General features: G+C 42.8%; 1 protein-coding gene across 1 annotated transcript; it reads right to left on the reverse strand.

The window, feature by feature from the left end:
• Nucleotides 1-325: 325 nt before the first annotated feature.
• LOC134614110 (tachylectin-2-like) lies at nucleotides 326-6,164 on the reverse strand. Its single transcript, XM_063457551.1, has 4 exons — nucleotides 6,051-6,164; nucleotides 2,130-2,976; nucleotides 1,414-1,594; nucleotides 326-537 (listed from the first exon to the last, which is right to left on the reverse strand). Exons 1-4 carry the CDS (start codon nucleotides 6,061-6,063, stop codon nucleotides 334-336), a joined length of 1,245 nt encoding a protein of 414 aa, XP_063313621.1. The 5' UTR covers nucleotides 6,064-6,164; the 3' UTR covers nucleotides 326-333.
• Between the last annotated feature and the right edge of the window lie 7,082 nt (nucleotides 6,165-13,246).

Here is a 13,246-nt window from a genome sequence, read left to right on the forward strand (position 1 = left end):
GACCGCTAGACTACTAGTCAGGATGGTTATAGTGTGAAGCAAAATGGACATGAATTAGAGGGGAGTTTACAGTTTAGATAAAGGAAAAAGATAGCTAGAATTGAACATTCTACCTGATGTAAAGCAAACCGATTGAAAGTCAGTGGAACAAGGGATTGCAAGACATACACAAGTTTAATTTGTTTTTGTACACCAAGACAGAACATGACATTCCTGCCATTTATACAATTCCTATTATACCATGAATGGAATTATGCAAAGTTTGATTTATCTATACAACATTTCATATTTCAGATCATATTCCATACAGAGGAATGCACAGGATTATCCATCTCATGGTTTGTAGTCTTCCTGGGTGACCATCAGGTTATAGTGAGTGACCCCTTTCCACATTCCCTGGATGGTGGTCTCATATCCAAACAAAGTGCGGATCTTGGCATTGTATGGTACATCCATTTCTGCCTTGGTCACCGATGCCACCATACGTATTGAATGTCCACCTGGAACCTCCACATCTGTGCTGGATGAGAAGGTTGTCTGCAGAAGAAGTCAGAAGGTTAGAAGCTGAAGGAGGAATGGGGCAAACTGGAAATCTGCTCAGGGCCCTGTGTTATTTCAATCCTCCTCTGCCTGTCTGTACTGCAGTACAATGAAGGTAGGTGAGAGATTACAGAGGCACACCACAGGAATTTGTGTTGTGTGGTTCTTATTAACCATTTGCCACTACAAGCACAAACAGCTTTAGCATAATTAGGCAGTTTTGGTGTACAAATCATGCCCTTGCAATCTTCCTGCTCAATTCAGGGGATCAATCACTCACTGTTTATGCAGCCCTAGTCACACCTCCCAGCACGTGATTTGAACAACCTTCCCAAACATGAAGCTCGGATATTACAGGTTCCTTTATTACATAGTCTGTTTAATCTAGAATTCCTCATCTCCTGCTCGGTTAGTAGCCTCCGAGCATGATCTATACACCAAGAACTGTATCATTAAGATAAAGTTGTTTTGTTGCCTGTAGTATCCCTTTGAGAAGGAGCATTTACTCTAACATGCCAACAGAATACAAGTTAACAAGTTCAGCATAAGTAGGTAGTGTATTTTAGGACAGCTTTTATAGAGGTTGGGTTAGAGTGTGCACTGACCAAAGCCAGTTAGCAAGGTTCTTACCCAGCCACCTGCCTTATTAGATATGCAGTTACAGGGCCCACAACTAACAAGTCAGGATGTCTTAACCAGTGGGGCTGTGCCTTTAGAAGCAGATAAGAGTCATACATGGAGTCATGAGAAAGAAACTGAAGCCAGTTGAAGAATAAACCCAATAGCAGAGTGGGTTTTGTTATTTCACTGTAAGCAGTATGCCAAGTCTAATCAACAGAGAATACTTTCTCCCTTCCCACAAGCCATGCTTACCTGTGTTGTGTTGGTTGTGGTGAAATTCCAGGTATGAGTTGTGCTCACATTGATGGAAATCTTGGTCTCCGTTTCCCCTATGAATGGGACTCCAGCTTTAAAGGACATCTCAGATCCAACAGCCACTGTGAATCCATGTTGCTGGCTGAAGCTGCTGCTCTCAGTTACAGTTTTGGAGAAGCTAAAAAGAAACCAGTCATTAATAGTTTGATAGACTGGAATACTTGGATCAAGATTCAGGCTAGTTTACCACCACCACCTCCACTCCCAGCCAGTTGGTTAATTTGGCTTTTTTGAGCAAGGATAAAAAGGGAGATATATTCATTTGGAATTTCAGTTTGCTCAAAATTCAGAAAATCTTAAGGAGAAAAAAACCAAGTGCCTTCTGAAATTCATAGGTCCATTAGACCATATGGAGTGAAGCTTACTCCTTCATGACAGTCACGTGAGGGGCAAGTTATGGAGCCATCTACTAAATGGCTGAAAGGAAAGTTAAGAAAAGCCATTTGAACACCCTTATTCTTCGATGTCCTCAGCATACTTACCCATTCTCATTGTAGCCATCTAGATCATGGAATAGGACTAGAGATGTGGTCTATCCACCACCACAGACCTGAGCATTCCAAGTATTGTATATACACTGCAGGCATTTACCTTCCTAACCCAAGTAGACAGCAGACAGGAGCAAGCAGCACAATGAGGTTTCCATTACTTACGAGAAGGTGTGCTTTAATGGAGTGCTGCTCTTGTTGTTATAGATCTGGGTCTGCACCACCTCTGTGCCTTGGGATAGGATTTTCCCTGAATCTGGAAGGAATTCAAAGCTCACAATACTCTGGATGGTTTTATCAATGGTGAAGGAAAGGAGGGGGTAGACATTGTAACCCCAGCCCAGTTTCTCTGCTTTTTCAATATAGTTGGTATCAGCAACGGTCGGGGTTGGTCCTTTATAGATGTTGCCATTCTTTGAATCCACACACCACAGGTCTGACTCTAGGGTGAAAGCCATGAAATGGGTCAGGATGCGCCAGCCTCCTTTTCCAATGGTTTTGCTGGAATCAAGCCAGTTATCGTCTGGTTTGGTTGGGGGGCTTCTCATCACAAGCTTGTCGTCACTTGTCACTGCATACAGGATGCCTTTAGGGTCAAAGAAAAGGGCATCAAATTCATTCCAGCTGTTGGTTCCTATTTTGGTGGCTTGGCCATAAAGCCAGGACACGTTTTCATTGCTTGGTGCTGGACCCTTGTAGAACTCCCCTTTCTTGGTAGCTGCATACAGAAGGCCATTTGGATCAAAGAACATGAATTTAAACCCATCCCAGTCAGTTTTGCCCACTCTCTTGGCAGTAGAGAACCAGTCCAGGTTTGGATCTGAAGGCATAGCTCCCATGAAAAGCTCTGTACCACGCACAGCAAACAGCATCCCTTCTGGGTTAAAGGCAATCTTACTGACATTATTCAGCTTCCCTACAATGCTAGATCTGGCATCAAAGTTATCCAGAAGATTTTTGGGTGGTAATCCAGCTCTGGCAACATAATCCTTCACAGCAAACAGGAGGGTGTCTGGAAGTCAACAGGAAGAGGTTAGTTAGAAGTAATTCACAACAGTTTGAAATGCCAGGTGATGCAAGTCATAAGCCAAGATACGGATTGTAGTTTGAAACACTAAAAAAAAAAAAAAAAAGAAAAAAAAAAAAAAAAAAGAACACATCCCTTCAAGAACACTGAGGCATTTCTTATGGTCTACAGCAGTGCTCCTCAAGGCACACCTAACAGTCCAGGATTTGGGGATTACCCACGTGTGTCCAAGGCGTTTAGAAAATATAAACTAAACACCCTAGATATACCCAGGTAATCCCTAAATATGGACTGCCTTGAGGAGCACTGATCCATCATTTTCTTTATACCTCCAGAGATTTCAAATGGACAAAAAGAGGACACTCATTAATGGATGAGATTCATGGTGTGGCCAAAGATAGAATGGTTCTGAGAAGTTTTCGGCCTTTTAACAAAAAGTTGTAGAATTAAAGTGTAATTTTGAACAGGAATAATGCATCTTATTTACACAGACCAATTTCTAAACACATTTAGTAGTTTAGAGAAATTATTGCGGTGGAGTTATATACATAGACAATAAGGTGCTCCTAGCAGAGAGGTACTGTGGGGTTTGAGGCCAAAATATGGACTGGATCCCAAGAAATAAGGCTGTCCCAAGACATTACATTTCTGTTATTTACTAAAATTAACCCCAGATCTCCGCAGTTGTCAGGTTAAAGGATCACTATAGTGTCAGGAAAACAAAGTGGTTTTCCACACAATTTAGGGCCATGAGGGTGCCTCCACCCTCAGGGTCCCCCTCCTGTGGCGCTGAAGCAGTTGAAACCCCCTTCAGCCACTTACCTTCATCCAGCGCCAGGCTTCCTCGGCACTGGTGACCTCTCCTCCTCCCACTGAGGTCAGCTGAGACGAACGTGCACGCAAGTGCCGAGAGCAAAGTGTCCATATTAAAGAATTTCTCAAATCTTTCCTATGGACGCTCTGCGCGATGGAGGCATAATATGCCTCCAGCATCACAGATGCACCTCGAGTGGCTGTCCAGAAGACAGCCAGTAGAGGCTGGCTTAACCCCAAATGTTAATCTAGCAGTTTGTCTGAAACTGCTATGTTTGCATCTGAAGGGTTAAAACCTGAGGGACCTAGCACCCAGACCACTTCATTGAGCTGAAGTGGTCTGGGTGACTAGGGTCCCTTTAATTGTGCCTCGATGTCCGTGGCAGACAGGCAGCAACCAATCATGCTGTCTCAGCACATGTGATCACCGAGACAGCAAGTCAGAGCAATTATGCGCTGCAGGGACTTTTGGTCTGCCTTCCTGTATGCCAGTTAAGTGGAGGGACCTGGATCTGTGCAGACCTGCCCCTTTCCTTTAGATATACCCTCAGCGTCAAAACTAAAAATTTTAATTCTCCAAAACATGGATCCATCAAAATGCACACTTAACCTGTGATGTATGTTTGTATTGAAAGGTTAATGGCCAACTTCTAAAGTTTTGTATCCTGAGACCGGTAATAAACTGAAGCCATATACATTATGTACTCTGTAAATCAAGACAAATGTACCATATATACTCGAGTATAAGACAAGTTTTTCAGCACATTTTTTGTGCTGAAAAACCCCCACTCGTCTTATGGCAACTTACATTGCCATAATACAGACAAGGACCTGGGGCTGGCAGGAAGCTGTAACTTACCTTTCCTGCAGCTCCTGTCAGCTCCCTTCTCTCTCCTCCGGTCCGTGCAGCTCCCTCCGCAAGTCGAGAGCCGCAGGGTCAGAGCATTGCCACAGATTACCGTGGCAACTCTCCGCGCGGCCGCAATACTTGCAGAGGGAGCTGCACGGACCGGAGGAGAGAGAAGGGAGCTGACAGGAGCTGCAGGAAAGGTAAGTTACAGCTTCCTGCCAGCCCCCTCCTACACAGTGCACACCACTGGACCACCAGGGAGTGAGAGGCCCCCCTCCCTGGCCAACTAACAAGCAGGGAGGGGGGGGGGGGGGGCAAAAAAAAATAAGGCTCTGCATCACACGCGCACACACTGTAAATATTCAGTTAATCTCATGTTTTTAGGATCTAAATTTACCAGTAGCTGCTGCATTTCCCACCCTAGTCAATAAGTTTTCCCAGTTTTTTGGGGTAAAATTAGGGGCCACACACACACACAGTATAAAGTTTGGCTTTTTTTTTTATAATAAATGAGAATTTATACATGTATGGCACATCAAGTTAAGCAGCAATTTCAGCCAAACCTGAGAAGATGTGACATATCAGCTAAGACTCCGGTTTTGGCTTTAGATTGAAGTTCATTTCGAATGCCAAACAGTTCCAAGATTTTTTAATTCAGAGAATTTATAAACATGTATTCCTGATACTGCAGTGCCTGTTTAGATTCCCAGCCCTCCTTAGATCAGTCGGAAAGGTGATTTTATACACTTTGATCCCATGCCATTCTCACAGAAGATAGTGCTGCCTATGTGGCAAAGATAGTCAGGTTTGATATCAGCCAGTACAAGGCTTTCCTGTAGGAAGATGGGAGGTTATTGCACAGCAAGACTATTCGCCTGAGCCACCTATTTGCCTACATAGCAAGTGCGGTTGTAAATTTAGTTCTCAGGGCTCCTGCTGCCGTGTCTAATCCACCCCCCCAAGGCATCATTTTGTAGACGTGATTTGAATTAATGCATCTCTATGAGGAACATTCCTGCAGAATGTAGAGGCACTGAGCGTCAGTACTGCACAGTGTGCAGAACTGACACAGGAAGCTCCTCTAGTGACCATCTAGAGTTCCACTAGAGGCATTTCTAGGCAATAATGGGAACATTGCCTTTTACCTGAAAGGGCATTGTTTAAATTGAAAAACCTCCAGAGACAATATGTGGACACCACAACTACATTAATCTGTAGTGATTCTGTTAACTATAGTGTCAATTTAATATCATTAATAACAGAGGGTCTATGAGAAACTACAAAAAAACCATTACATACATAGTTCTCTATAATGTGAGAGACTCCCTAGTAATGCTCAGTATATACAACCCTACAAAATGAGCTTAAAAATCCACAATACACAGGGATCACTTACCTGGTGTATCCATTATCAAAGAGAGATCAGAAAACAAGCCCCAAATCTCTAGACTCCCAGCAGAAATCTTTTTTTGTTTTATCTTGGAGTCTCTGGCTTGTATAGCTGAGGAAAAGTCTCCAGAGATCTCTGTATAAGGGCAATACCCTCAGTGATTAGCTTTATAGTCAGGACCCCTCCCCACACACAGCTGTACCTGGTTTAATAAGCAGGAATAAAATTCACTATCACAGGGTCATTCACTAAACTCTAATCTGAATGGCAAAACTGAGACAAAAATAGTCAAAAAGTGATGGGGATTATGTATAAAACTTCTGACATTCACTTTCAACAAATTTGTGTGAATGTTCCATTTTATTATGAATAAGATCTTTAATACATTGGGGACATATTTTCCATCCTTTGTTGTAGTGGGCCAAAATGTGTTTTTTACACTTTTTATTCCTCTTTCAGATTTTGCTATTTTTTTTCTCCCATAAATCACTGTGATTCTGGGTCCACAGGGCTCCATTTTACCAGTCTGCATCGTCCTAAAAATGCAAGCATATTTTTAATAGGGTATATCTAATCATTTCTTCCATTTTCTTTAAAGGAATACTCCAAGATAAAAAAAAAGGGAGGTAAAAATCACTATATAATAGATATGCGCCAAAGAAAACATGCATGAATTTTTGCTGAATGTTTCACTGGAGATATATCTAAAACAAGCTTGGACAATCTGCAGATCTTCTCATTTACTAAAGTGGGAATTAGAGAAATTGAAACCAATGGCGGAACTAACATAGGGAACACCCTGGTGCAAAAATGGCTTGCCCCCAATCGCAAGGGTGTCCAAAAGGTAGATCCCCATCTGTTGTACAATTATGTATTATTATATATAATAAAATGGAACATTCGCACCAACGAGAATTGTTCAAAATAACCCATCTGTAATGCCTTTCAGATTTAATCTGCAAATATTTGGTGCTTAGTGAATAACCTTGTGAGAATCTACTGTATTCCTGATCATTAAAGCAGGTACAGCTGTGTGTGGGGAGGGGTCCTGACTATAAAGCTAATCACTGAGGGTATTGAACTGATACAGAGATATCTGGTGACATTGCTTGATCGGCACAAGCTAAGGAAATAAGAAGGATCCCTGCAGGGAGTCTAGAGATTTGGGAGCTTGTTTTCTGATCTCTTTATGAAAATGGATACACCAGGTAAATGGTTTCTCTTCATTGTGTCTAAGATACTTCTCCCTATAACATACACTCCAAGTGTTAATCTATGAGCTTCATATTGTTGCTGTGTATGAATGTAACTACACTAAACCTGTCTGGACTCTGTAGAGGTAAAACCCATTGCCAATTCTCTAACAACTTTAGTTGTGTCAACTGTTCTAAAGCTTCCCAGAACAACCCTGCATTTTCCCTCTTTAATAAATTGTAGTGTTTTTATTATACACTTGGTGAGAGAGGCCCAATGGAGGGCTGTTGTACTTGTTTAAACTTGAATGTTCTGCTCTGTCTCCTGTAATAGTTTATTATTTCTATAATGGTCTCTCATCCCTGAGATCTTGTTGCTGGCTTCAGGGAACTAATTGGATATCAATTATCTACATTCCAAAGCAGGTATGTTTGTTTTGAATGTATTGTCCTTGGTAAGACCAGGGGTTAAATCTGCCTGGTAAAACCAAGACAACATGGGGGGGACTCCATAATCTCTCAAGCACAGGGGTGGGATTACCCTGTTTAGTATCGGAAACCCCTTGCATGGGGTTTGCATAAAAGGCAGTGTCTAGGGGTGATACCGGAGAAACTGACGGAAGCCAAGCACAGAGAGATGGACACAGGTTTCTTCAGGAAGGAAGAGATTCTTTATTCGGTTCACCGATCGGGACTCAGAGGGACTAATGTCACCAAAATACAGCAAGTTCTGAGCCCCGGACAATAGTGCAGGCTCCTTATATAGGCACATAACTCCTCCCATATTAAGCTCCACCCGCACATTCTCTTAACTAATCAAAACAAATAAGAATTAACTTCCTGCTTGACCTCATGGCCTGTCCAGCACAATGGAGGAGGGGAATACTACATCCGGTATTCTTGCACATGCTCCGTACACTACTGATCGTATCTTGCCACGTGCAACCAACCGACCGATACGTCAGCATATGCACATACGCGTGCCACGTGGTAATCTCGGCCTACTAAATTTATTTCTACTGAGATTCCACCACATTCCCCCCTTTGATGCCTCTTGATATTTCACAATTACTTGAGGCATCACTTAACCTTGGTTTGCATACACCTCAGGTTACCATGAACCAGACCAGACTTTTCCTATGATGTAAATCCCTCAACACTCCTCTTCCTGCATTGGTTCTCCCTGATCTAGAGCCTCATAACTATATATGGCCATTATCTGTGCTGCAGCCTTCCTTTCTGCTATATTTTCTATCAGGCTCTGCACAGACCTAACTACTAAGGGAATAAGACAAGGCAGGAGCAGACACAACATTAAAATCAGTATGACTCCGCCTACCAATGCCTTAAGCCCTCCAAACTGCTCATACCAGTTACCAAACCAACTACTTGGATTGTACCCTTTCCATACCTGAGTAGGCACATGCGCTAGTTTAACCATATGGCTAGTAAGCTCAGCTATTGCTTGCCCTTCGTCATCTATTTGAAGACAGTAATTGCTCAGGTTAAACTTGCCACATACACCTCCCTCTACTGCCAATAGGTAATCCAAGGCTAATCTATTTTGGTACACTGCTGTCCTCATCCTGGTATTATGCTTCGCTAGAAGATTGCGCGCTTGTGAGGTCTCATCAGGGCCATCTTTAAAACGGGACAGCTGCCCCGGGCCCTTTTACTTCTAGGGGGCCCAAGGCAGCTGCCTCGTGGGCCCCGCTGCCCTCAACAACTTTCTTCCCCCCCCCCCAGCCCTCCACCCATGGGCCCACAGTGCATCCTGATCTTGGGGACGCACACAGGGGGCCCACCGGGTGGCCCATGCAGTAAGGGCCAGCCGGTGGGCGTTTGTAAGCAGGGGCCCGGTCGCACTCTGTGGCCCTTTAACGGCACAACCGGGCCCCTTTTCTTTTCGGCAGCATGGGAGGAAGTGACTGCTGTGAGTAACTTCCTTCCCTGAGAGAGCCGCGTGGGAGAGACAACACCAGGGAAGCAGAGAGGAGGAGGGCTGGTCCAGATTGCCAGTCTGCAACCCCCAACAGCCTCAGCCACCACTCTGACCATCAGGGAAGCAATCCTTCAAGGTAGGAAACGGGGAGTAAACTTAAGTGTGAGAAGAGGTTTACATTTTTCTTGTCTGTAATCATTCATCTGCTGGTTCCCTTTCTTTTTTACATACACCCTCTCTGCTATATGTACGAGCTGTTCACCCCTGATAATTTTTCTTCTGGTTTGGATACTGTAACAGCTCTTTGAATCCAGTGATGTACACCATATTTAATCAGGATTTCAGGACTTCATTTAAAAATATTTTATGTAAAGGGGAGAGGAGAAGGATTGTTTAGTGCTGTGGTAAGAACATTTGGACCATGTAAATGTATTTATTGTACCATGCAGTAAGACCAATATTCCTAATATAATCCTCCTATATTCAGTTTATAAACAAGTCACTATTAACCCTGTATGTACCAGGTGTCTGAGAAAAGCATTTCACACTTTCTGACACTCAAAGGAGTTAAAATAAATATAACTGCTATTACTGAAGTAAAATTCTCTACCAGTTCTATCTCATGATCATTCATATATATTTCTTAGAGCTAGTCCTTTATTGTTTTAGTAATATTGCCATTTTATTGCAGTGTTTGCAACCTATAAGCATCACAAATCACTTCAGGGTATTTTCACTAAACAGTGAATTTCACTTAAAAGCTAATTTGCAAATTTCAGTCTGAAATATTCAAGCTGGTATTATGTGTAAATTGGAATATGCTATATTTTCGGCCAAAACAGCTGATTGTAAAGAATTATCTATTTTTAATTCACTGCTTAGGATACAGATCACAATGTGTATGCTCTTCCTTTAAGGTTCTACATACATTTTTATTTTATTTTTTTTCAGTTTGAAAGTAGATATCCTTTTCTCCATACAAGCAAAGTATTTACTGACAGTGGTTTTAACCCTTCGAGTGTCAGTGTGCTCCCTGCACAATAACAAGCAGTGCACAAAGAGTTAACATGTTTCTTTGTCACTTAGTGGTTAAGAGAAGGCCTGGTGAAACATTGCCTAGCAGGAACGTTTTGGGTATGTAATGGGCAGACTTAGTTGTAGTGGCTTCCAGCACTGAACAGGTTAATAAAAAGATGCAAAACAGCAACAGGGATTTCAGTTCAGATAATAAAAAGTGCAGATTAAACAGCAAAACAACACATTGCTCACCCTTAGGTTTGCCATGGGAAACTGCAATGCAAAGGGGAAATCTGGTGGCAACTAAACATTAGCCCTATGAGTGTTTTGCAATGTGTTGGGCACGCCTCTGGCACTCGAGGGGTTAACTCAGGTTTACAAAATGTCTCTCTAACAATTCCCAGTATTAAATGCAGAGCTATTTGTTGCACTTAACCCCTTAAGGACACATGACATGTGTGACATGTCATGATTCCCTTTTATTCCAGAAGTTTGGTCCTTAAGGGGTTAAAGGGCTCACACAACCATAAGCATCCCAAAACCAGTTTGAATTGCAGCTTCCTTGAGATTAAGTATCCACAGGATCTTGGTGACGCACACTAAGGATGACCACCCGGTGGGCGTTTGTAAGCTGGGGCCCGTTTGCACTCTGTGGCCCTTTAACAGCACGACCGGGTCTCTTTGCTTTTTGGCAGCATTTGAGAAAGTGACTACCGTGAGTCACTTCCTAACAGAGACAGCCAAGTGGGAGAGACCACACCAGGGAAGCAGAGAGGAGAAAGGCTGGTCCAGATTGCCAGTCGGCAACCCCCAACAGCCTCAGCCACCACTCTGGACACCAGGGAAGCAATCCTTCAAGGTAGGAAATGGGGAGTAGATTTAAAAGTGTGAATGTGTCAGTATGCCTGTGTGTCTCAGTATGTCTGACAGTGTATGTGTGTGTCAGTAGGTTGTATGTCTGTCAGTATATGTGTGTGTCAGTTTATGTGTCTCTGTGTGTGTCAATATGCCTGGTAATGGGTATGTCAGTATGCCTGTCAGGGTATGTGTCTGTGTGTGTGACAGTATGTCTGACAGTGTGTTTGTGTCTGTGTGTGTCAGCATGTCTGTCAGGTTATGTGTGTGTATCAGTATGTCTGTCCGTGTATATGTCTTTGTAAGTATGTATGTGAAAGGTGTGATTGCATGCCAGGCAATGGGGAGTGCCCATGGGGCCCAAGAAAATGCTTTGCCCAGGGTCCTACTGATATTAAAGACGGCCCTGGGTCTCATTAGTAATTATCTCAACCACCGCCTGTAATCTTATAATACGGTTGAGCATATAAATTGGGGTTCTATAACCAAAGGTACCATCCTCTGCCCACGTGGCTGGCCCATAATAATCTATAATACGCTGGGGAGGCCATTCATCATCTTCCCAGGCGCCTATCTCTATCGGTCCCCTTTTCTTCCTATGACTCACATCATACACTTTAACACCTAAAGTCTCACCTGTTTCAATAGGTAACAAGAAGAAAGATGGTTTGAGCATACCCAACACACATGCCCCTTCCCAGTCCTGTGGCAACTCCGAATAGGCCTTCTTACCACAGATCCAGTACAAATTTGCTGGGGCTTTTCAACTAGATGTGATAGATAAATCAAACCATACGTCCTTTAAATTGGCATATCTTGCAAACGGGTTAGATGGTTCTGAGACATTTGAAGCCGACCACCAAGTTGTATTCTTTGTATCATCATCATAAGCTTTTTGCCCTAGACAAGTTAGTTCTCCTAAAGATGTGTTAAACATCATTCCTTTCCTTGCTATGCAAACATAACCTATGATGGAGGTCTTTAATCTCCACTCAGATTTACCTCTAACACTCATCTGATAATCGGCTTGTGAAGATATTAATTGTTCAACTGCCTCAGAACCGGACATTACCTCCTTTGCTTCCCAAGGCCATTGGTCTCCCATGTTAGTACCTCCACACACATAGCAGTTGGTAACATTAAGACTACCGGCAATACTTTCAGCTAAATCTATGAACAGGTTTTTAGCGTTATGGGGAATCTTATTATCTATACTCATCTCTTCATAAAACGAATGGAATACCTGATGAGTTTGGGAGGTTACCGTATCGGTCTCTATCCCTATAAACAATACTGTCCCAGGGTCTAAACCCGTCCCGTATATTTGAAACCCAAATAAGTTACCATATCTATCTAAGAATTGGTCAGGATTATTTATAAGAATATGGACTGGATTGCATTCCATAGACTTACAGTATGGATTGGTAGGCAACTTAGTCACAATCATGTCCTTGTCTGCTGTCTGTCCCCAAGTTGCCCACCCCACACAAGACCAATATGGGCAAAAATTATAATCCCTATTTGGGCATCTAGGACTCACATATATATTAATCATTGGACCCATACATTCTCTCCCATCTAAGATCGCCACATACATTCCACGGCTTTCTACCACTTGATATTGCTTTACATGCATCAAATAGCAGAACACCCGAAGAATGTACGGATTCTAACACTGTTTTATTTATTAGGGTCCCCTGAGGATCTCCATTCCTGAGAGTCAACCAAATTGTATGGGGTTGATACTCCGGATTGAAGCACTTAGGTTCTCCTATCCCTAAATGGCATACACTATACTCTACATTTAAGTATCTACACCTAGACACATCACCTTTACACTCATATTGCGAATGCCAAATTAGGGTTTGGGAAATATGGTTACCTGTTCTTGTAGTCTTAATGCATACCTCACAGCTAGGAGTGTCGGTACCTCTACCTTCCTGAATATAAAAATACATCTTTCGTCGGCTGCATCCTCAATCTTTGTCCGTGCGATGGCACCTCAGCTTCCAGGATGTAAGGGCTGCAGGGAATGGAGTTCTGCTCGTCTTCACAGGGGTCCCTTCGAGACTTTCCTGACTTTTAAACTACACGTTGGTGAGCGGACAGGTTTTATTATGGCCGTCTAAAACACTCACTTGCCAATCTCTGAAACAATAAAATTTGTAATCCACACGGTTCCTCGTCACTCCGAC

Source organism: Pelobates fuscus, chromosome 6, assembly GCF_036172605.1.
Source record: "Pelobates fuscus isolate aPelFus1 chromosome 6, aPelFus1.pri, whole genome shotgun sequence".
Lineage (NCBI taxonomy): Eukaryota > Metazoa > Chordata > Amphibia > Anura > Pelobatidae > Pelobates > Pelobates fuscus.

Bases quoted from the DNA above. Each gene is read 5' to 3' on its own strand.
- LOC134614110 (XM_063457551.1), bottom strand. The intron at 1,595-2,129 runs GTAAGTAATGGA...GTTTCTTTTTAG, and splicing joins CCATTAAAGCACACCTTCTC to CTTCTCCAAAACTGTAACTG. The intron at 538-1,413 runs GTAAGCATGGCT...CTTCTTCTGCAG, and splicing joins CCACAACCAACACAACACAG to ACAACCTTCTCATCCAGCAC.